This window comes from Podarcis liolepis, assembly GCF_965112155.1.
Source record: "Podarcis liolepis genome assembly, chromosome: 7".
Lineage (NCBI taxonomy): Eukaryota > Metazoa > Chordata > Lepidosauria > Squamata > Lacertidae > Podarcis > Podarcis liolepis.
Genome location: NC_139561.1, coordinates 89,557,147 through 89,579,358, shown reverse-complemented (window position 1 = coordinate 89,579,358; position 22,212 = coordinate 89,557,147). Strand labels below are relative to the sequence as shown.

At 53.0% G+C, this 22,212-nt stretch overlaps 1 protein-coding gene and 1 long non-coding RNA gene across 4 annotated transcripts in view; one reads left to right on the top strand and one right to left on the bottom strand.

Annotated features, from left to right (window-relative positions):
* WDR87 (WD repeat domain 87) overlaps positions 1 to 12,153 on the top strand; it is a 175,658-nt gene extending 163,505 nt beyond the window's left edge. For all 3 annotated transcript variants that reach the window (XM_083516096.1, XM_083516098.1, XM_083516097.1), the window contains 4 exons: positions 296 to 1,118; positions 4,985 to 5,196; positions 6,012 to 6,364; positions 8,259 to 12,153. In XM_083516096.1, coding sequence (XP_083372222.1) covers positions 296 to 1,118; positions 4,985 to 5,196; positions 6,012 to 6,364; positions 8,259 to 11,938 — 5,068 coding nt within the window. In that variant the 3' untranslated portion in view covers positions 11,939 to 12,153. The remainder of the gene's footprint in view (positions 1 to 295; positions 1,119 to 4,984; positions 5,197 to 6,011; positions 6,365 to 8,258) is intronic.
* Positions 3,473 to 4,586, bottom strand: LOC310712964. The gene is made up of 3 exons (XR_014529047.1): positions 4,415 to 4,586; positions 3,625 to 3,661; positions 3,473 to 3,517 (listed from the first exon to the last, which is right to left on the bottom strand). It is a non-coding gene; the product is annotated as an uncharacterized lncRNA (long non-coding RNA).
* Positions 12,154 to 22,212: the final 10,059 nt, after the last annotated feature.

The following is a 22,212-nucleotide window of genomic DNA, read 5'->3' as shown; positions in this document are numbered from 1 at the left end:
TTCCCTCATTGCGAGAAGCAAAGCTACAGGGAACCAGGTAGAGGGCCTTCTTAGTAGTGGTGCCCGCCCTGTGGAACCCCTCCCATCAGATGTCAAAGAGATAAACAACTACCTGACATTGAGAAGACATCTGAAGACAGCCCTGTTTAGGGAAGTTTTTAATGTGTGACATCTTAGTGTATTTTGGTCTTTGTGGAAGCTGCCCAGAGTGGCTGGGGAATCCCTCCCCCCCTGCACAGAACTACAGTTCCCAGCCGCCTTAACAAACTAGACTTTGGGTGCTTTCCCTCCCCAGGTATCGCCAGGTAGGGAGGCTGGCCAAGAAGTACGAACGGCTGGAGCCCATCTCCAACCCCAAAGAGGTGGTGATGGAGAACAACGTGGCCACCGTCCTGCATTTCATCGGCAAGGAGTCGAGTGCCCTCCCTGGGCCAGATTTCTACGGGGCAGCGCCGTACATCAAGGAGCTGCAGCCGGAGTTCTTCGTGAAGTACCAGCTCCTCCCGCAGCAGGGTGCCAAGGCAACCCCGGAGAAGAAGACGCTTCCTGCCGAGCTTCCACCAGCGCCACCACCGTCCCGTGTGCTTCCACCGCTGATCGAGCCCATCCCCGTCCTCAGCAGAATACCTTTCCAAGCCGGGCGCACGTGGCCTATCGCCCCTGACGGTTACGTCCCCAATTCGGTTATCCGGGCCCAGCTGTTTCCAAAGGGGACACCCAAGGCCCTGCAGTGCAGTTTGGACCTGAGCAGGCAGCCCTTACCCAGGCGCAAGATGGTCAAGATCCTGCTGCCGGAGACGGACGAGCCCGAAGCAGTAGACAAAATCCAGAGGAAAAAGCCGCAGAGGCGGCGGCCCTCCATGGCCTTCTCAGGGTCGATGCGCTCCCGGGACCTGCTGTCCGAGATCGTTTCGAAGCCCTGGCTGCGGCACAAGCCCAGCGACAACAGCTTGCCCTCCGTCACGAAGGCCATCCTGGACCTCATGGACGACGTGCCCTACTCCACGTACTTGATGTGCACGGCTGCCCTCGTCCAGCTGGCCGAGTCCTACCCGCTGCCAGACAAGGTCCAAGAAGACGCCTTCGAGCGACTCATCCAGGACACCACCCACAAGGAGGTCAGTGCAGTCCTTCGAAGGGCTTGGGGGGAGGGGGCAGCACAGGGACATTGGCAAGCCATACTTTTACTAGCTTCATTTGTTGTTGTTGTTTAGTCGTGTCCGACTCTTCATGTCCCCCTGGACCAGAGCACGCCAGGTACTCCTGTCTTCCACTGCCTCCCGCAGTTTGGTCAGACTCATGCTGGTAGCTTTGAGAACACTGTCCAGCCATCTGGTCCTCTGTCGTCCCCTTCTCCTTGTGCCCTCCATCTTTCCCAACATCAGGGTCTTTTCCAGGGAGTCTTCTCTTCTCATGAGGTGGCCAAAGTCTTGGAGCCTCAGCTTCAGGATCTGTCCTTCCAGTGAGCCCTCAGGGCTGATTTCCTTCAGAATGGAGAGGTTTGATCTTCTTGCAGTCCATGGGACTCTCAAGAGTCTCCTCCAGCACCAGAATTCAAAAGCATCAATTCTTCAGCGATCAGCCTTCTTTATGGTCCGGCTCTCACTTCCATACATCGCTACTGGGAAAACCATAACTTTAACTAAATGGGCCTTTGTTGGCAAGGTGATGTGTTGGAATGTACCCCACAGGCCATCTAGTCTGACCCCCTGCAATGCGGGAATCATAGCTGCAGAACCCCCGGCAGGGGACCACCCAACCTCTGCTTACAAACCTCCAAGGAAGGAGAGTCTGCCATCTTCCGTTGTCATAGAATCATCAAATTATAGAGTTGGAAGGGACCCCACGGGTCATCTAGTCTGGCCCCGTGCAATGCAGGAATCACAGCTAAAGCTTGCAAGGGGATTTCCCAGGGATTTCTCCCCTTTCTCTGGCCAGGTCCTCTCCGTGCGGAATGGCAGCTGTGAGGGGCGGGTGAAGGGTTGCGACTGGAGACCTGGTTGGGGGCAAGAGGAAAGCAGGGGGCTGAGGGAGGAGGAAAGAGCCGCCCGGAAGTGTGAGGCGTTTTAATGGTGGAGGGGCTGAAACCAAAGAACCGAGGTCTATCAGGTTTTCTGGCTGAATCCAAAAAGAGCTAGAGCCAAAGGTTCCCTCTCTGATTCTCCTCATGAGGAGGGGCACAGGCTGAGGGATCCCATCCCCTCCAACATTTCTCCAAGGAAAATGGGGGCAGGTTGTTCCACTTCAAGAAGCTTCTTCCATGTTTGATCTCCCGTACACACAGGCGTCCATGTGCGCATCTACCAGAGCTGCTCACAGGGTTGTTGTGAAGAAAAAAATGTGTGAGGGGGAAGGGATCCTGTATAGCCCCTTCCACAGATTAATGGAAGGAAGCAACGTTTTAGCTGTAAACTGCCTTGAGTCCCTTTCAGGGGGAAAGGCGGGGATAATAATAATAATAATAATAATAATAATAATAATAATAATAGAAGAAGCAGCAGCAGCAGCAGCTCTGAGAATGACCAGGAACATATCAGAGCATAAATCCTATTGAACTCAGTGGGAACTGAGTAAAAATTCTTAGGATTTCAGTGTAAGGCTGACGTGTCTGGACCCTTTTACCTGAGAGTAAGCTTCATTGACTACAGTGTGACTTACTTCTGAGTAAGACAGTATAAGCCTCCACTTACAATAAAGGAGAAAAACAATCCACGCATTTCCTCAAAAATGGCTGGCTGAGGAAGCGTCGCAATGAAAGACGCAAGGAAAGTAGACTGGCGACCTTTTCCTTCAAAAGCATAGGCAGCGCACCTTCACCATTTCCTTCATCGGGTGCAACGATCTTATTTCCAGCAGAAACAGGACTCCGTTTTTGGCAGCTCCAACATATACAGAGAGACTACTTTTAATTGTTCTCCAAGACATGGAGGGGAGGGCAAAGGGCAAAGCAGGACGTCCTGGGGTCAAATGAACCACCCTGAGGTCTCTAGGTAGAGGACGGTATATATATTCAGTAAATAAATAAATAAAAACCAAAAAAACCAGGAGTGCCTTCTGCAATTCCGGGACTGTCCCGGGAAAATCGGGGCACTTGTAGGATATGGGAGCCAGTGCAGCAGGGAGCCACTGGTTTTTCCCGCCTTTTTTGTTTCCGCCGTTGTTCTTGTCCGCTTCGCCTCAGCCCCATGGTGGCCTCTGCTGCTTCCTGCCTCACCCTTCCCCAAGCGAGGCAGAGATGGCCAGTCAGGTGTCATCGCCAGCAGCCTCACGGCTTCTCTTGCCCCTCATCCTGGCGCCTCACAGGGGCCCCTCTCAGTCCCTCTCCATGCCCCCTTGGCACTTCACGAGGCACGAGGACAGCCATTTTGTTTTATTTATGACATTTGCAGGCTGCTCTTCCTCCCAAGGGCCCCTGCCTCCGAGGTAAAAACAAAAGGCTCCCCCCTCAGAGACTGAATGTGGTAACTGTGTTGCCTTTTTTCCTGACAGAATTAAGGTTCTTTTTCCTCAGCCTCTGCTCCCTTTCAGGTCACAGCTTTGCTGGCCAGGCTGGAAAATCATGGCTGCCTCGCACTCAGGGTTTCGGTTTTATTCTTTGGTATTGTAACACGCTGCTCCAATCACCATGAGCGGTGCGAGATTCCAGGGGTTGTAGACAGACCTTAATAAGAAGAAGAACAATAAGAACAATAACAATAAGAACAACAATAATAATGTTATTATTTGTATGCCCCCAGGGTCTGTGTTGGGACAAATGAGGCTCCACGGAGACTGTTGTGCTTTTAGGATATATGGTTTATTGACACAGGTATTCAAGCTGAACTTAGAGGAAGGGGCTCACGGCACTGGCACCCCAAATGGTCCCTGCTTCTTCCATAGCCATAGCCTTGCCCTCAGACGGACGTCATGCCGGCCAAACTCCAACCCACCGGTCTAAAGCCTCGGCTTTTATCAGCTTTATTAATGGTGAACCCCAAAATTTCCACATCTGCTAATACCAGAGGCGTATTGGTGGGTCTGCTGTTGCGTTCTGAGGCCAAAGGAAAGGATCGGACCCTGATTAAAATAAGACACGAGGCTTTGACCAGCAAGGCTCTCGGAGAAAGTGCGTCCCCAAACCCCTCACCAGGCCATTTTATTAGCAAAAGAATCCTTTACACAGTGCTCATAAGAACCAATCAGATTTCCTACTTACCAAAGTAACAGTTACAGATAGGTAGCCGTGTTGGTCTGCCATAGTCAAAATAAAAAAATTCCTTCCAGTAGCACCTTAAAGACCAACTAAGTTAGTTCTTGGTATGAGCTTTCGTGTGCATGTGTATCTGAAGAAGTGTGCATGCACACGAAAGCTCATACCAAGAACTAACTTAGTTGGTCTTTAAGGTGCTACTGGAAGGAATTTTTTTATTTTTACCAAAGTAAGTGAGCCACAGGTGTGTGAATATGAGGAAGGCAGTGACTGGAAATATTTATAGCAGAGACATCATGGTTAAATAAGGCAGACTTACAAAACAGGGACCCTGGGATCCCAAGGGAAGGTAATGAACATATTCAAATGACCAAAGTCACTGTATTGGCCATATTCATTCATGAGTTCCTCCTGGCTTAGAAATGAATAAGGTCAGACCAAAACTGTCCCTTTTCCTTTGGACCCTGAGGACTCTCAGTTGATCCGTTCCTTTCTCCACACTTTAGCCTAGCAAGCAGTAAGACTGGCCCCATCTAAATTTTCCCAAAACTGTGCAGTGGTCCTTCAGCCACTGTAAGCAGCTACACTACCAAGTCTTTATTTTGCAAACTCTATTATGCAACACCAGTAGGAGGTTGGTCACAGGTATTAGCATCTTCTGGAGGGGGAACCAAGGCTGGCTTTCCCTCTGGCCATGCCAAAGGCTGCGGCAGAGTCTGGGCCTTGGTCCAGACCCAGGCGCTGGCCCCTGAGCTCATGTGTACGAGGATATGGACCCCTGTTCTTGCTCCACAGGTGAGGATGAGGCTGGCAGCCTGGGAGGCCTTAGGGAAGATGGACCTGCTGAGTGAACAGGAAGTGGTCCCCCTGGCCCGAGCCCTGCTGGACGAGAACAAGAAAGTGCGTGACCTGGCCCGGTCACTGCTGGACTCTGTGGCTGGCATCACGGACAAATTTGTCCTGAAGAAGGAGATGCAGCGGATGGCGGATTCCAGCCTGGTAGACTTGTAAGTGTCTCCTCTGAGGCATGAGTGGGGTATCCCTGACCCCCCAAAGCAACACCCTCTGTGGCTCGGACGAGCTTCCTGGAAGGGTCTCTTTTGCAGCTTCTGGCAAAGTTAGACTCAGCTGTTCCCTGCCCAATTGGGTTATGATGCTGCTCTGCGCTGTACCCAGGTGTAGGCTATGACTGAGGATGAGGAGCTTAAAGGTGGGCCTCACATGACACACACCCAGCACATTTGCACAGAGCTGTGTGTGTCCAATTAGCCAATAGCAGAAGCCGAGATGAACAGCAGGACTGAGATGTTTTGAAAGGGAATAAGATATTTTGCTTTGCAGTGGGGAGATTTACTAGAGGGTAGGGAAAGATCTGCCATAAGCCAAAGGCCTGGATCCCCCCACCCCCATTCCTCTGGGGCCCTCCTCTCAATTTTACCCCTCCTTCAGCTGTTTACTCTTTGCTCCAAGGGATGTGGGTGGTGCTGTGGTCTAAACCACTGAGCCTCTTGGGCTTGCCGCTTGTCCATCAGAAGGTCTGCGGTTCGAATCTGCTCTATGGTGGTGAGCTCCCATTGCTCTATCCCAGCTCCTGCCAACCTAGCAGTTCGAAAGCACACCAGTGCAAGTAGATAAATAGGTACCTCTGCGGTGGGAAGGTAAATGGTGTTTCTGTGCACTCTGGCACTCGTCACAAGCTGTCTGTTGTCAAATGCTGGCTCCCCCCGCCTGAAAAGTGAGATGAGCGCCGCACCCCGTAGTCACCTTTGACTGGACTTAACCACCCAGGGGTCTTTTACTTTTACTTCTTTGCTCCTTCCAGGTCTTCATTTGGTCGCGATCAAAGCGCCTTCCCTCGCAGAGTGCGGGCTGCCGGCATCATGGCAGAGACAGCGGATGAAGCTAAGGTTGCTCTGACAGAAGGAGCACAGAAGCTGATGACTCGGGTTGAGAACCAGCTAACAGCGAATCTGTTCTTGATGAACGAGATCCCGCCCAAAGTAGTCCGCGACCGCCGCTCCACCGTTTCCCGTCTTAGGTCACCATCCCAGGGAACATCTGTAGACTTTACCACCCCCGAAACCCTTCCCGTTGGACAGGCGCGGTGGCTGGGAATCTTTGGCAGGCCTGAGAGGAGAGCTGCGCCTGCTGCTGCCCCTTTTGCCCCTGAAAGAGGCAAGTACAAACCCCTGCCTAGAGAGGGCATCTTGAAGCGTTGTTGCTGGGAGGAGCGCCATTCCCAGGCTGGCCACCATCCTCTGGGGCTATCACCTGCTTAGGCTCCCTGGTAGGTCAGGCTGTCCTGACTTGGACAGGCAACCTGTGGTCAGTATCCAATGAAGTGGGTTTGTTTCCCTTTTCACTTGCACAAGCAGCCTTGAATCCCATGGTAGAAAGTTGTGGAATGACTGACACTTCCACTTGCGCTGCACTTAGGAAGCACGAGTCCCCCTTGCCTCATTCCTTTCCAGGGAAACCTGCTCTTTAGTGAGAGATCAGAACCAATGTCACTCCAGGAAAACATCAAAACTGTTCGCATTACATAGCAGTTTTCCTGCAGGGAAAGCAGAGGCACAAGAGGAAGTGTGTGTTGGAGTAACTGGACATGGAAGATGGGGTTCATTTCCCCCATGAGCAAAAATCTCCCCATGTACGTGATAAGTCAACAGGTGCAAGGTCAGCCAAGCCAGTTGCTATGGCAATGGCCCAGTGTCACCTATGTAAGTGATTCAGGCATGGCAGCTCATTAGTCAGTGAGTCTGTCCGTGAATCAAATTCTGCACTACATCTTGAAGCTGGGGCAATGGAGATACTTCGTGCTTGTGCAGTATATATGTATGGCGTTTCCGTGCGCTCTGGCTTCTGTCACAGTGTTCCGTTGCGCCAGAAGCGGTTTAGTCGTGCTGGCCACATGACCCGGAAAGCTGTCTGTGGACAAACCAGCTCTCTCAGCCTGAAAGCAAGATGAGCGCTGCAACCCTTTGACAGGGCCTTTGACCGTTGCCTTTGAATGGGCTTAATGGTCCAGGGGTCCTTTACTTTTTTTTACATCTGTGTCTTCAAAGCCTACAAGCTGTATGTACCGTATTTTTCGCTCTATAGGATGCACTTTTCCCCCTGCAAAAATGAAGGGGAAATGTGTGTGCGTCCTATAGAGCGAATGCAGGCTTTCGCTGAAGCCTGGAGAGCGAGAGGGGTCGGTGCGCACCGACCCCTCTCGCTCCCCGGGCTTCAGACAGCTATCCGCAAGCCTTCGGAGCGCGGCGGGAGTTCCCACCGGGCTCTGGAGGCTTGCGGATAGCAGCCTGAAGCCTGAAGCCTGGGGAGTGCAGCGCCAACTCCCACTGCGCTCCCCGGGCTTCAGGCAGCTATCCGCACACCTTCGGAGCGCGCCCCCAGCCCCACAAGCTCCGGGAGCGGCGGCAAGGCTGCGCACAACCTTGCCGCTGCTCCCAGACCTGTTCTGGGGGCTGGGGTCAGGGGAAGCTCGGGCTTCCCCCGCCCCAGCCCCGCGGCTAAAAACGAAGCCAAGACAGCGAGTGGGATCCATCTCGGCTGGAGAGGTTGTGTGTGGCTAAAGAGGAAGCCAAGACAGCTAGCGGGATGGATAGTGGGATCCATCCCGGCTGGAGAGGTTGTGTGTGGCTAAAGAGGAAGCCAAGACAGCTAGCGGGATGGATAGTGGGATCCATCCCGGCTGGAGAGGTTGTGTGTGGCTAAAGAGGAAGCCAAGACAGCCAGCGGGATGGATCCGGCTCTCTGTCTTGGCTTCTTTGCTCTTTGGGGCTGGGGGGGATAATTCCCCCCCCTTTATTCCCCCCCCCTATTTCCCGGCCCTAGTGTCCGGTGCGCCCTATGGAGCGAAAAAAACGGTACATATCAATGTCCAGAACTGTATTACTGAAGCCTTGTCTTCTGCAACAGTAAACCGTTTTGGACCTGAAGCCACGTCTGTGTGGTGAGTGGGATGGGGGACAACTTCTGCTACATAGGTATCTTCCCTCAGATTCCTGACATTATTCCGCCCATGTCTCTGGTTAATCTCACTCCTTTCCTTGTCCCTTCACAGCTGGTGGCGATAAGCTCCCCAGGATCCCTCAAGCACGAGGCAAGGGGCTCACTGTGCCAGGAGCGAGTGGAACAGGACTGGAGGAGCGCAGCCCCAGCCTCAGCCCCACCCCCAGCATGGCCACCGCCACCGCCAGCTCCAGCAGCTCCAGCTTCAGCAGCACCAGCAGTGGCTCCACGTGGCGGGAGGTGCGGCTTGAAAGGCGGGAGCTCAGGGCAAAGGAGAAGGAGAAGAAGGAGAAGGAGAAGGAGAAGGAGAAACGGATCAGGCCCAAGGTCCTTCCCACCGTTCCCCACGAGGCCCCGAAGGTGCTCAAGGTGCGCAAGAAGGCCCAGCCCATCCTCTTGCAGCGGCGTGACACTCGCACCCAGCTCTACACTGAGATGCTGAAGCACCAGAGGGACAGGAAGGACTTGCAGGCAGCCGCCCTCCCAACATCGGAACTCAAGCCAGATACTGTTCTGCCGCCTAAACCCAGCCAGGTGGGCGTCCCCACCCTGCCGCCAGTGCCCACCAAAGGCAGCCTCATTGACCCTAACCAGGAGTACAGCTCTGACAAGACCAAGTGGCGTGCCGACCTCCACAAGCTGTTGATGCTCCGCATCGGCCCCCACATAGAGGGCCGCACTGCGGCTGAGGACCTCCTGGCCTCGGCCCGGTATGCCCTGGCTGGCCGCACCATGTCCTGGGAGGACATTGTCAACATCAGCCAGTCCCTCCTCACTTCCCAGGAGAAGCCAGCCGTTGATGAAAAGGCGTGGACGGCATATATAGAGCGTCTGCAAAAGCCCAGAGGAAGAATGTCGTTGGCCCAGCCTTCCACGGATAGCCTGGAGAAGGTGGTGGGAGTCACAAAGAAGCAAGAGGAGTTCAGCAGTTCGGAGACAGAGTTTGAGAGCGAGAGTGAGGAGGAATTCATTAGGGGGAAGGGAGTGAGAGAGCATGGAGAGGCTGGACGAAAGAAGCGAAAGAAGAGAGGCCGGACGGCTGGAGAACAGGAGGGGAAGTCAGCCTCCGACAAAGAAGTGGCAGGGAAAGTGGTGGCGAAGGCGGTTAAAGGGAAATCGTATGAGTCACTCCGGGGAAAGGAGCGGGAGGCGGCCAGGACGAGAGTGCGAGAGGCGATCAAGGAAAGAGACCGAGAGGCGGCCAGGGAAAGGGAGCTGGAGGCGGCCAAGGCAAGGGAGCACGAGGAGGCCAAGGCAAGGGAGCTGGAGGCAGAAGCCATGGCAAGGGAGCGAGAGGTGGCCAGGGCGAGAGAGCGGGAGCTGGCCCGGCGGAGGGAGCGGGAGCGGGAGGCATCTGCAAGGAAACGGAAGAGATTGGGGAAGCTGGTTGACAAAGACAGAGAGGGCCTGGAGGCGCCAGAGCTGGCCAGGAGAGAAGCCCTGAAGCCCATCCTCAAGGAGTCGGAAAGGAAGCTGGTCGAGATGACCGAGAGTGCCCTGGCTGAGGTGAGGGGAAAGGCCAAAGAGAGGATGATGAAGGAGCTCAAGGAGAGAGCATTGGCCGAAGCCAAGCACCTGGCCAAGGAAGATGTGAAGGCGAAGGCGCTGGGCGAAGCCAGGGACCTGGCCCTGGTCGAAGCCAAGGAGCAGGCGATGCTCAAAGCACGGAAGATGGCCATGGCGGAAGAATGGGAAAAGGTGATGGCCGAGGCACGCAGTAAGGCACAGGCAGAGCTGGAGGAGAGGGTGATGGCCGAGGCGATTAAGATAGCCCAGGCCGAGAATAAAGAGGGGGAGGAGGCCAAGGAAAGGATCCGGGAACTGCTCAGCTCAGTAGTGCTGGAAGTGGACGAGGCCAGGGTCCTGGAGCTGGCCAAGGAAATGGGCTTGGTAGTGGATGAGGAGAGGATACAGGAGCTGCTCAAGGAAATTGCCTTGGAGGTGGACGAGGCGAGAGTCCAGGAGCTGGCAGAGTTAAGGCGCGAAGAACTGGTGGAGGCCATCGCTCAGAGGCTGGCTAAGGAAAAAATGTTGGGCCTGTCTGAGTCGAAACTCAAGGAGCTCATTGAGGCCAAAGCCATGGAGATGGCCCAGGCAAGAACGAGGGCCCTGGAGGGAGAGGGGGAAGAGGAGGAAGGAGTTGGAGAAATGGCTGAAAGAAGAAAGAAAATGGTGGCTAAAAGAAGAGTTATCCATCGGGGGGAGGAAGGGGAAGAGTGGGACTGGGAGTGGGAGGAGCTAGAGAAGAAGGAGGAAGGAGATGAAATGTGGGAAGACCTAGTAGAGAAGACCTTTGAGTTCCTCAATGATGAGGAGAGAGAGGCTCTGATAGCCCTATGGGAGGAAGAAGCGACTCCAAAGCTAGAAGACGACCAACTTGAGCTTTCAGAACATGCTCAACTGTTCTTGGACATCCTGACTCAGCCAGAGAAGCTGGAGTCCAGTGACGCCGCCACCTACAAGCGCCTCTTCCAAGTGGTGTCAATGCTTGAGGTTTCTTCGGGGGTGGAGGCCGAGGCCCTGGCAGGGGCTTTGCTGCAGAAAGCACAGCAGATCTTACAGAAAGGGGAGGAGATGAAGGGGCTCTTGAGCAAAGGGCACTCTGCTCTGCTGCAACAGCTCAAAGAAGCAGTGGAGGCCTACCAGATCTGGAACACTGATTCCCAGGAGCTTACAGCCAAGATGGAGACCCTTCAGAAGACCGCCCTGACGGTGTTGAAGGCAAGGAACCTGAAGGTAAAGCTGCAGAAAGAGGCCAGGAAGAGATCCTTGTGGGAGAGCGTGAAGAAGGAGTGGACGGAGGAGAAAGGCAAATTTATTAAGAAGAGCTTCCTGAACAAGAGGCTGAAGGAAGCCATAAAGAAACTGAAGGCTGAGGAAGAAAAGGCTGAGCAAGGAAGAATAGAGCAGCTGCGAATGGAAAGGCGCCTCAAATTCAGATCCCGGCCCATTGTGCTAGGTGAGGTGGAGAAGGAGAAAGACATGGAGAGGCCAGAGGGGGAGAGGAAGGAGGTGGACGAGGAGGAGAAGCAGAAGAGAGGAGAGCTTGGCAGGAGTTCAAGCAAGATAACGTGGTCCCTGGCGGGGAAGGAGAAGGCCTGGAAGGCCATCATGCAGACGGAGGGGCTGCCCATGGCCCCCACTATTATCAGGCCAAAGAAGCACCGGCTTCCACACGACTCTCTGTACAGACGTGGCCAGCCAAAAGCACGATTCCGTCGGCGGAGCCTCACCAGGGGTCCCCTTAAGCACGCCTTCCGCCTGGATGAAGACAAAGGGGTTGACTGGGAGAGGTTCATGAAGCTCTACCAGTCCCTCATGGTCCTGAAGGAGCAGAAGGGGGGCATCGAGTCGTTGGCGTGGCAGGAGCAGACCACCAAGCTGCTAGACCTCTACGGCTTGACCAACCCGCTCATCCACGCCATGACGCAGCAGCTGCTGCTGGGAGACCACAGAGAGCGCATATACGTCAAGGGCAGCGCCCTGAGGATGCGGAAGGCGCAAGCTGGTTTGGGGGTAAGGATACTCTACGAGATGATCCATCACTCGGTTCGGCTCCCCCCCAGGCTTCCCACCTGGCATGGCATCATCCCGCTCAGCTATCAGAACAACGTGCACACCTTCAAGGTCCGGGGCATCACCCGCTATGGCACCCTGTCCCTCAAGTGGAAGACCACCGTTGCCAGGGGAAAGGCCTCCAAGCTCCGCCTCTACGTCCATTCAGGCTCCTAGAGCAAATAGCTTCCCTTGTTTGTTTTGTTCTTTAACCGAGAGAGAAATATATAGATTTGTATGTGTGTGATATTCTTTTCTACTGAATCTTTTCGAGAGTCGCATCAGACATCCCTCAGCGAGCTGCATTGAAAGGGAGTCTCAAGGTGTTTCCAGGGCAGGGAATGATCCTTGAAGTGCCCGGTGGAATAAACATGACATAGATGCCATCTGCAGTTGCCGTTTTGAGTTTTTACTGTTAGAGAAGGCGCCTAGTTAAATTGTGGAGCAGGAAGCAATGATGGTCACCATCCTAAGTAAAGGTAAAGGGACCCCTGACCATTAGGTCCAGTCGTGGCCGACTCTGGGGTTGCGGTGCTCATCTCGCTTTATTGGCCGAGGAAGCCAGTGTACAGCTTTTGGGTCATGTGGCCAGCATGACGAAGCCGCTTCTGGCGAACCAGAGCAGCGCACGGAAACACCGTTTACCTTCCCGCTGGAGTGGTACCTATTTATCTACTTGCACTTTGATGTGCTTTCGAACTGCTAGGTTGGCAGGAGCAGGGACCGAGGAACGGGAGCTCACCCCATCGCGGGGATTCAAACTGCCGACCTTCTGATCAGCAAGTCCAAGAGGCTCTGTGGTTTAACCCACAGCGCCACCCGCATCCCAATATCACCAACCTAGACAGCTTCAAAAGTGGATTGGGCAACACGAAGGGGAATAAAGCTATTGCTGGCTACTAGCCACAATCATAGAATCGTAGAGTTGGAAGGGACCCCAAAGGTCCTCTAGTCCAACCCCCTGCAAGGCAGGAATCTCAACTCAAGCATCCTTGACAGATGGCTATGATCATGGCTGTGCTCTGTTCATCCACTGTGAGAACAAGATGCTGGACTAGGTGGGCCCCCTTTGGCCGGATCCAGCTGCAGGGCTCTCCTTGTGTACTCATGAGGAGGAGACCTCATGGAAGCTCTTACGTTCAGAAGCATTTGGGCACTGAGTATCACACACATCTATCCTGGCACTGGGAAGCTAATTCACTCATGCAGGTGCTAAGTTATGACCAGGAAAAAACACAGAAGGCTGGCAAAGCCAGACGTGTCTTTAGGTTATATGGTTTTATTTCCGCATATATACAGTATATATACAGAGAAGACTCCCTAGAGAAGACCCTGATGTTGGGAAAGATGGAGGGCACAAGGAGAAGGGGACAGCAGAGGACGAGATGGTTGGGCAGTGTTCTCGAAGCTACCAGCATGAGTGTGACCAAACTGCGGGAGGCAATGGAAGACAGGAGTGCCTGGCGTGCTCTGGTCCAGGGGGTCACGAAGAGGCGGACACAACTAAACGATAACAACATATACAGCCTGAACATAAGATGGAGGGGCTCACGGCATTAATAACCCAGCAGAACTTGTTTCCCTCATAGTCACAGCTTTGGATCCAGCACAGAGCAAGCAGGTCTTTGGGTCTCCAGCCTCCAGCCTTATTCCAGTTCAGCTCTCTCACAGCACTCTGCCTATTGTTTATACTGGTGGTGGGCAGAAGGTGGAGGAAAGGCCTACCCATTAGCCTGGAGGGACTCTCCTTCGCTGGAAATTTTTAAGCAGAGGTTGGATGGCTTAGGGACGCGGGTAGCGCTGTGGGTTAAACCACAGAGCCTAGGACTTGCCGATCAGAAGGTCGGCGGTTCGAATCCCCGCGACGGGGTGAGCTCCCGTTGCTCGGTCCCTGCTCCTGCCCACCTAGCAGTTCGAAAGCATGTCAAAGTGCAAGTAGATAAATAGGTACCACTCCGGCAGGAAGGTAAACGGCGTTTCCGTGCACTGCTCTGGTTCGCCAGAAGCGGCTTAGTCATACTGGCCACATGACCTGGAAGCTGTATGCCGGCTCCCTCGGCCAATAAAGCGAGAGGAGCACCACAACCCCAGAGTCGGTCACGAACTGGGCCTAATGGTCAGGGATTCCTTTACCTGGATGGCTTTAGTTGAGGTTCCTGCATTGGTGGGGGGAGGGTTGGACTAGATTACCCTTCTTTGCAACTCTCTGATTCTAGGGCCCCCTCAGTTAGCTGTTGCCCTTGAGACCTGGTTCCTTCTTTTGGGATGCAGACGAGGACACTCAAGTCGCCAGCTAAAGTCACTGCCTTACATAGAGCCTTCCCTGATCTGTGCAACAATAGAATCTTCTGTTAGAGTCCAACCCTCACAGAGTACAGGATCCCAAGAACTGGAAGGGACTCCAGGCATCATCCAGGTTGACCCCACAAACCCACAGCAAGAATAAAGATCTCTAGGCAGCCCCTACCCTGCCAGCCAGGACAGAAGCAAGAGATGCCCACAGAAGACAAGGAAAAATCAAGCACTCTAGGTTAGCTCAGAGAGGGCAACAGGCAGCAGCAAAGCCCTGAATTCCTGCTCTTGCTAACTCATGTCTTATGACGTATCTTTGTGTGTGCGTGTGGAGGAACGCAATTTTTTTTTTTTTTAGTCCTTGGCATTTAAAAGTGCCAGCTGTCTGCAGGAAGTCACTGGAACAGAAGCTTCAGCATCCCACTGTGTCTTGGGCTCGGAGGGTGTCTGAGGGAGCAACTGAAGGAGACTTGGCTTTTGCTGCAACCTGAGAGGAGATGATAGATAGATAGATAGATAGATAGATAGATAGATAGATAGATAGATGAGATAGATGATATAGATAGATAGATAGATAGATAGATAGATAGATATAGATAGATAGATAGATAGATAGATAGATAGATAGATAGATAGATGAGATAGATGATATAGATAGATAGATAGATAGATAGATAGATAGATAGATAGATAGATAGATAGATAGATGTGCAGGATGCCCCTCCCCCTGGAAATCCACTCTCTTTGAGCAACACCCCCCCCCAAAAAAAATGGGATAATGGAGTGCATTTGCATTGGAAATGACATGTTTGGGGGATCTTTAAAAAGTTGAACTATCTAAAAAATAGAATCATCACTTGCCACATCATCACCATCATCATCATTATATCACCCTTCACCCAATGATCACAGGGCAGTTTATAACAACACAAAAATACATACCACAGTAACACTCCCCCCCCCTCCCGCCCACAGTTTAAAAGATGCTTTAATTAAAAGACGCCTGCTTCTTGGGAGAAAAGCAATGACAAACCTAGACAGCATTTTATAAAGCAGACACATCACCTTGCCAACAAAGGTCCGTATAGTTAAAGCTATGGTTTTCTCAGTAGTGATGTATGGAAGTGAGAGCTGGACCATAAAGAAGGCTGATCGCCGAAAAATTGGATGCTTTTGAATTATGGTGCTGGAGGAGACTCTTGAGAGTCCCATGGACTGCAAGAAGATCCAACCTCTCCATTCTGAAGGAAATCAGCCCTGAGTGCTCACTGGAAGGACAGATCCTGAAGCTGAGGCTCCAAGACTTTGGCCACCTCATGAGAAGAGAAGACTCCCTGGAAAAGACCCTGATGTTGGGAAAGATGGAGGGCACAAGGAGAAGGGGGCGACAGAGGACGAGATGGTTGGACAGTGTTCTCGAAGCTACCAGCATGGGTTTGACTAAACTGCGGGAGGCGTGCTCTGGTCCAGGGGGTCACGAATCGGACACAACTAAACGACTAAACAACAACATGTGGTTCAAGAAGGGATGCAGGTGGCGGTGTGAATCCCTGCGACTTGGTGAGCTCCTGTTGCTCGATCCCTGCTCCTGCCCACCTAGCAGTTCGAAAGCACGTCCAAGTGCAAGTAGATAAATAGGTACCAGTCTGGCGGGAAGGTAAACGCGTTTCTGTGTGTTGCTCTGGTTCGCCAGAAGCGGCTTAGTCATGCTGGCCACATGACCCGGAAGCTGTATGCCAGCTCCCTCGGCCAATAAAGCGAGATGAGCGCCGCAACCCCAGAGTCGGCCACAACTGGACCTTTACCTTTACACAGCTATGGGAAGGCAGCGCAAGGGCTGGGGAGGGGCATCAACTTGCTGAGGGCCACCCAAAAGGTGTTGAGTGCCATATGTGTAAGACCACCCTGCTCCATGTACCATTTCAGACCTATGGTTTATGTACTCATGTAGTGCATTTTATTTATGATGCCTTTGTCATAAAAGTAGCCACTAACAGCAGCACAACCGTAGCAGAATACAACCATCTCCTTGCCCTTGGGCTTGCTGTCATGACAGTGATGACTGGGTTGGGTGTGGCAGCCTTGAGCCACCAGGGCCTCCCAGACGCCAGCACCCCCGTCCCCATGGCTGCAAAGCCCCCTGCCGCCACCACGTGCTTCCTAATCCCTGCTGTCTGCAGAGAGAGAGAAGCCTGTAATCCAGGGCCATTTCTGTGTCAAGGCCTTGCCTAACTCCGCTCCCTTTGCACCTGGCCGGGGCTTTGCCAGATGATCCCGGCTTGCAGGCCCTGGGGGTGCCCTGCTCTCAGTGCATACCCTCCCTGCCCCCCCCACGCCCCCTCCCAGGCCAGATGCTCTAGCATCTGTGTGGACCCTGGGTCAGGCTGAGGGGTGTGTCAGAAGGAAAACGGATATTGATTTATACCTAGTAGTAACTTTGCATTAATGTAACATTTCTATATGTGGCTGTGTGCTTTGCGATATTTTGTTTGGCTGTTGCTTATTTTCTGTTCACAGATTAGAGATATTTTCAATATATTAAGCAGTGTAGAAATTAAATCAATCAACCAATCCTGCAATTGGTAGCAGCCAGTGGGAGGCGAGATCCATGAGTGACCCACAGACATACAGTAGAGTGCTACCCTTTGTGGCTTAGGGCCCTCGTATCTACGGGACCGCCTCTCCTGGTCTGCCCCGCAGAGGACCTTAAGGTCCATGAATAACCATAGTTTAGGGGTCCCGGGCTCTAAGGAAGTCAGACTATCCTCTACCAGGGCCAGGGCCTTCTCAGTGATGGCTCCGACCTGGTGGAATGCTCTGTCCCAGGAGACCAGGGCCCTGCAGGATTTAACCTCCTTCCACAGGGCCTGTAAGACAGAGCTATTCCACCTGGCTTTCAATTTGAACTTAGCCTGATCTTTTCAATTTGAACTTAGCCTGATTCCCCTTCCTTCCTTCCCTCCCCTCCCCTTTTTATTAGCTCTGGGATCCCACAGCTAATTCTCCCCTGGTCTCCTCACTGTTTTCCTCCTGTTATAAGGGGGGGGGGGACCTGCTCCTTTTCCCTTATGGGGTACCCAAGAGTCCATATAGAGTCCTTTGCAGGTTCTCCATCAGTCAGAGGGGAAAAACAGAGGCCAACCAGAGAATATTGGGAAGCAAAGCAGCTAGTAAGCCTGATCTTTATTGATCTGTTGCAACAGGGTCCTCACTCACCACACGCAGGAGGGAGGAGGAACCCAGAATAATGGTGTGCAAGCCCATATATAGACTTTTAAATTCCCTCCCTGGAGTCTAAGACCACTCCCAGAAACATCATACATAGATCACAGAAGGGGTGCAGCTCAAGACCACCACCACCCCGATACATCATACCTAAATCACAGAAAGGGCGGTCTACAGCAGAAATCTGAGTGCTTTGTTTACCTGTCTGCCAGGTTACCAGTTTAATGGTCACTTGATTGGATTGCCTGGAGAGCCTGGCCAGTCTTTTGTAATGATAAATACTTAGTTCCTGAACCAAATGTGCCCTAAAGACAGGATTTGTGAAGGAAAAGACAAAGGGGAGGCTTTTCCATTTTCCTTTGACCTTGCAGAGGAAACATTTGGTCAGTTTGGGAATCAAAATGGTTTCAGGTCAGTCTTCCTGTGCTGATCTATGTACGTGCTTGGTTGGTACACTTATGAACATTTAACATATATCTAAGACCTCAAAATTCCTATCACACTATCCAGCCTCTACTTAAAAACATCCAGTGAAGGAGGGCCTGCCACCTTCTGAGGGAGTCCGTTCCACAGTCAAACAGCTCTTATCACCGGAAAGTTCTTCCTGATGTTTAGACAGAATCTCCCTTCTTGTAACTTGAATCCATTGGTTCAGGTCCTGTCCCCAACAGAGCAGCAGCAAATAAGCTTACTCCATCCTACTTGTGATAGCCCTTGTGATATTCAGTGGCGAAGCTGCATGCTCCGCTACCGGGGGTGGAATAGTGGTGCCGGGGGGGGTCCACTCCCTCTGCACCCCTGTTCCTCCGCCAGTGGTGATATTTGAAGATGGCTCTCGTATCTCCTCTCAGTTTCCTCTTCTCCAGGCTAAACATACCCAACTCCCTCATCTGTTCCTCATGAGGCTTAGTTCCCAGACCTTCAGTCATCTTGGTCACCCTCGTCTGCATGTGTCCCAGCACAGGACTCCAGCTGGGATCACATGAGAAGCAGGAGAGGGGCTGCCGTTGCAAAGCACTGCCATACACTCAAACTCTCATCCTTCCAAGGCATGGCATACCATGTGTGTTCACGTCTGATAGCGACCCTCAATTTGCAAGACACAAACTCAGGAGGGAAATAAAACCATGGGCATGTCACATCCATCTGAAATCAAAGGCAGTGCTAGAAATGGGGCCAGGATGAGTCCAAAGGCTGATAGAGAAAATCTTGGATCCAGGGACAAATCCGTATCATGCCACACGGAAGTTCAGAGCATTTCCTTTGGTGAATGGAAAGTCTCTGGCGAAACCATCCTTCCTCAGGAAACAGAGAACTTGACTTCCAGGCTTCATAGAGATGGCTTGGAGGGAATTGATTCTGATGCAAAATAAGCAGCATCCATCCTATGACAGCACGGGTGGCGTTGTGGGTTAAACCACAGAGCCTAGAACTTGCCGATCAGAAGGTCGGCGGTTCGAATCCCTGTGACAGGGTGAGCTCCCGTTGCTCGGTCCCTGCTCCTGCCCACCTAGCAGTTCGAAAGCACCTCAAAGTGCAAGTAGATAAATAGGTACCGCTCCGGCGGGAAGGTAAACGGCGTTTCTGTGTGCTGCTCTGGTTCGCCAGAAGCGGCTTTGTCATGCTGGCCACATGACCTGGAAGCTGTACGCCGGCTCCCTCGGCCAATAAAGTGAGATAAGCACCGCAACCCCAGAGTTGGCCACGACTGGACCTAATGGTCAGGGATCCCTTTACCCTTTACCTATCCTATGACAGTGTCACAACTATTGCAACTGCTAAACCCTAATGGCAAAGTGTGCCTGCACCCAGATGTGCCAAGCCTCTGGATACCAGAGTACAACTTAGGGAGAATGCTGTTGTGCTTGAATTCTGCTCCTGGGCTTCCCACCAAAACATCTGGCAGGCTGGTGGACTAAACGGACTTTGTTATGATCTTAGGTTCTTCTGTTCACAGATGGCACATGCCAGGGAGAGGCAGCATATGCCACTGAAGAGGTTTCTCCTGCTCACCTGAACTGAAGACGGCATGTGACACAACTTTCAGATGCAACAGAAGGTATCTTCCACGTGCAATCGTACCTTGGTTCTCAAACACTTCGGTACTTGTCCGTTTTGGTTCCCAAACGTCGCAAACCCGGAAGTGAGTGTTCAGGTTTGCAAAAGTTCTCTGGAAGCTGAATGTCCGATGGGGCGTCTGCAGCTTCCGACTGGAAGTTGCGACTTGATTTCTGGATGTTTTGGAAATCAAACGGAATGGATTCCGTTTGACATCTGAGGTACCACTGCATTCCAGAAGAAGAAGAAGAAGAAGAGGGGGAGGAGGAGGAGTTTGGATTTGATATCCCACTTTATCACTACCCAAAGGAATCTCAAAGCGGCTCACATTCTCCTTTCCCTTCCTCCCCCACAACAAACACCCTGTGAGGTGAGTGAGGCTGAGAGACCTCAGAGAAGTGTGACTAGCCCAAGGTCACCCAGCAGCTGCATGTGGAGGAGCGGAGACGCGAACCCGGTTCACCAGATTACGAGTCCACCGCTCTTAACCACTACACCACACCGGCTCCTATAGGATGCTGGTATGGCTGCCAGCCCAGGTGGTTTTGGAAGAGGATTTGACCCATTCATGGAAGAGAAGTCTATCAAGGGCCCCTATCCAAGATGGTTCTGCTCTGCCTCCACAGCTGGAGGTGGAAATGCTTCTGAGCATCAATTGCTGGAAGCCACAGGAGGGGAGAGTTGCTCTTGTGCTCAGATCCTGCTTGTTGTGGGTTTCCCTTTGGGGTATCTGCTTGGCCCCTGCAAGAACAGGAGTCTGGGCTCAATGGGCCATTGGCCTGATCCAGCAGGCTTTTCACAGGATCTGAACCAGAACAGAGGAGTCCACTCTGCAGGATGCATGGGCAGCTTGCAGATGAGCAGTGTTCCCGGAGAACTACCAGTTCTTGACTCTTCTGCTTCGTGCTGTAACCTAGTCCTAGTTTTTCTTGACTGCAAACCGTGGCTGGAAGTCATTTGTTTGAAAGGGGAGACATTAGGAAAATGAGCCTTGCCATCACGGACAGGGATAGGTTACCAAGTAAAACCAGATCCAGCCAGCCTTTGGCACCAGAGCTACTGTAGACGTTGAATAAAAAGCCGTTTAATCTACAGGCTGCCTCTGGATAAACCGCTCCGACGGAGGCAGAACAGAAGCTCCCCTGGACAAACTCTCCACACCCAGCACACGGCCAGATCCGACGTAAAGACCTGGATCCCAACGGGGCTTAATCCCAAACTGAATGTACTCACACTCATCCACCAGCAGAGAAAATTCTGTGAGAGTTTGTTGTTTACCTGAGCAGAGCCATGCGCTGTGTTGCTCCAGGATTGAAAAAAAGCTGACACAGTTTTGCAAATTTTCAGTCCGCCATCTTGATTTAGGGTGGTGTCCAACTGTGTGCCAACACAGATGAAAGTCTGCTCTTGGATCTCAGGAACCACCCTGCAAAAACTGGTTACGGTGTCTCAAGAGGTGCCCAGACGCATGGAGAACAGACAAATGGACTAACAGTTTTCCAAAATATGTGGCAGATTTATATCCTGTGGCTTCCAAGGCCTTTTAGGTGATCCTCACTGCAGCTTTGATGGTGGTGATGGGCTCCCAGTGTACCTGTGGAGGTTTAAGGAGCTCAGGCCAGGGGTCGCTGGCAACTATTACACGGGGGCGAAAGAAGACCCTGCAAGCAAGTGTTGTCCACTCCAAAAGCTTTCTGCTGATGTCCCCAATAGGAGCAGTGGGGCAAAATATCTGGCAGGTGGACATTTTTTAACATAAAAAACTATTTTATGATACATTTTGTATTGTAAACTGCTTTGGATATTTGAAGGGAAGACCAATATCCACATATCTGAGAGCCAGTGTGGTGTGGTTTGAGTGCAGGACTAGGACCTGGGAGAGATGCGGGTTCGAATCCCGACTCCTCCCTGAAGCTCACTGGGGTGACCTAGAGACAGTGCCTGCCTCTTAGCCTAGCCTAACTTACAGGGTTGCGATGTTTAAATGAGGAGTGGGGCGGAGGGAACAGCACTGGCCCCTTGATCTCTTTGGAGAATAAGGTGGGATGAAAATCACGCAATAGGTCGACAAACATTCGAAACAAATAGCGGAAATCAATTCGTTTGGTGGAACAAATTGGTTCAGTGGAAGCTGAAAGCGCGAGGGAGGCGTCGCCTAAAATTGCAGCCTTACCTTGCACCCCCCCCCCCCAGCAAAGGCTCCAAGCCCAGTTCCCAAGGCAGGCGGGGCTTCTCCTCGCCACCGCCATTCCCTGGCCCATCAGGACCCTCCCAAGCGACCCCCGCCAACCAATGCCTTGGCCGGGGCGGAGAACGGAGCGCCGCGCTCTGCACGTGCTCGGAGGCACTCTCTCCCGCAGCCGGCCGACTCGGCTGCAGCGGCGTTTCCAGGACGACGACGACGACGAGGAGGACTACGAGCCCCATGATGCACCGGGCCCGGGGGGGGGGACCAGCCTGGCACCAGCTGACAGCTCCGGCGGCTGCACAGGGGATGGAGGGACACCATTAGAATAAGCCAGAGAGCCCGGTCCGCGGGAAAGGGGAGGGGGGACCAGAGGAGGAGGGGGAGGGGCAGCAGCGTTGACAAGGGGGGGGGCTGCTGCTGGAGAGAGATCGGCAGGGAACCCCGCACCCTCCGCTCCGTGGTGCAGGATGCGCCTGCAGGGGGCGAAGTGATCGCAAGGTTGTGCCGGGGGCGGGGCGCGCAGCCAAGCAGGGACCCCCCCCTCCCCATTTCTCCGCCAGGCCATCTGCAGCGGCGCGCGGGCGATGGGGGCGCCGCCGAGGCGGGGAGGGGGCCGCCGGCCCCTGCGCTGAGCGTCGCCCGGAGGGATCCGCAGGGCTGCCGGCTGCGCCCCCGCCCGCCCGCCCGC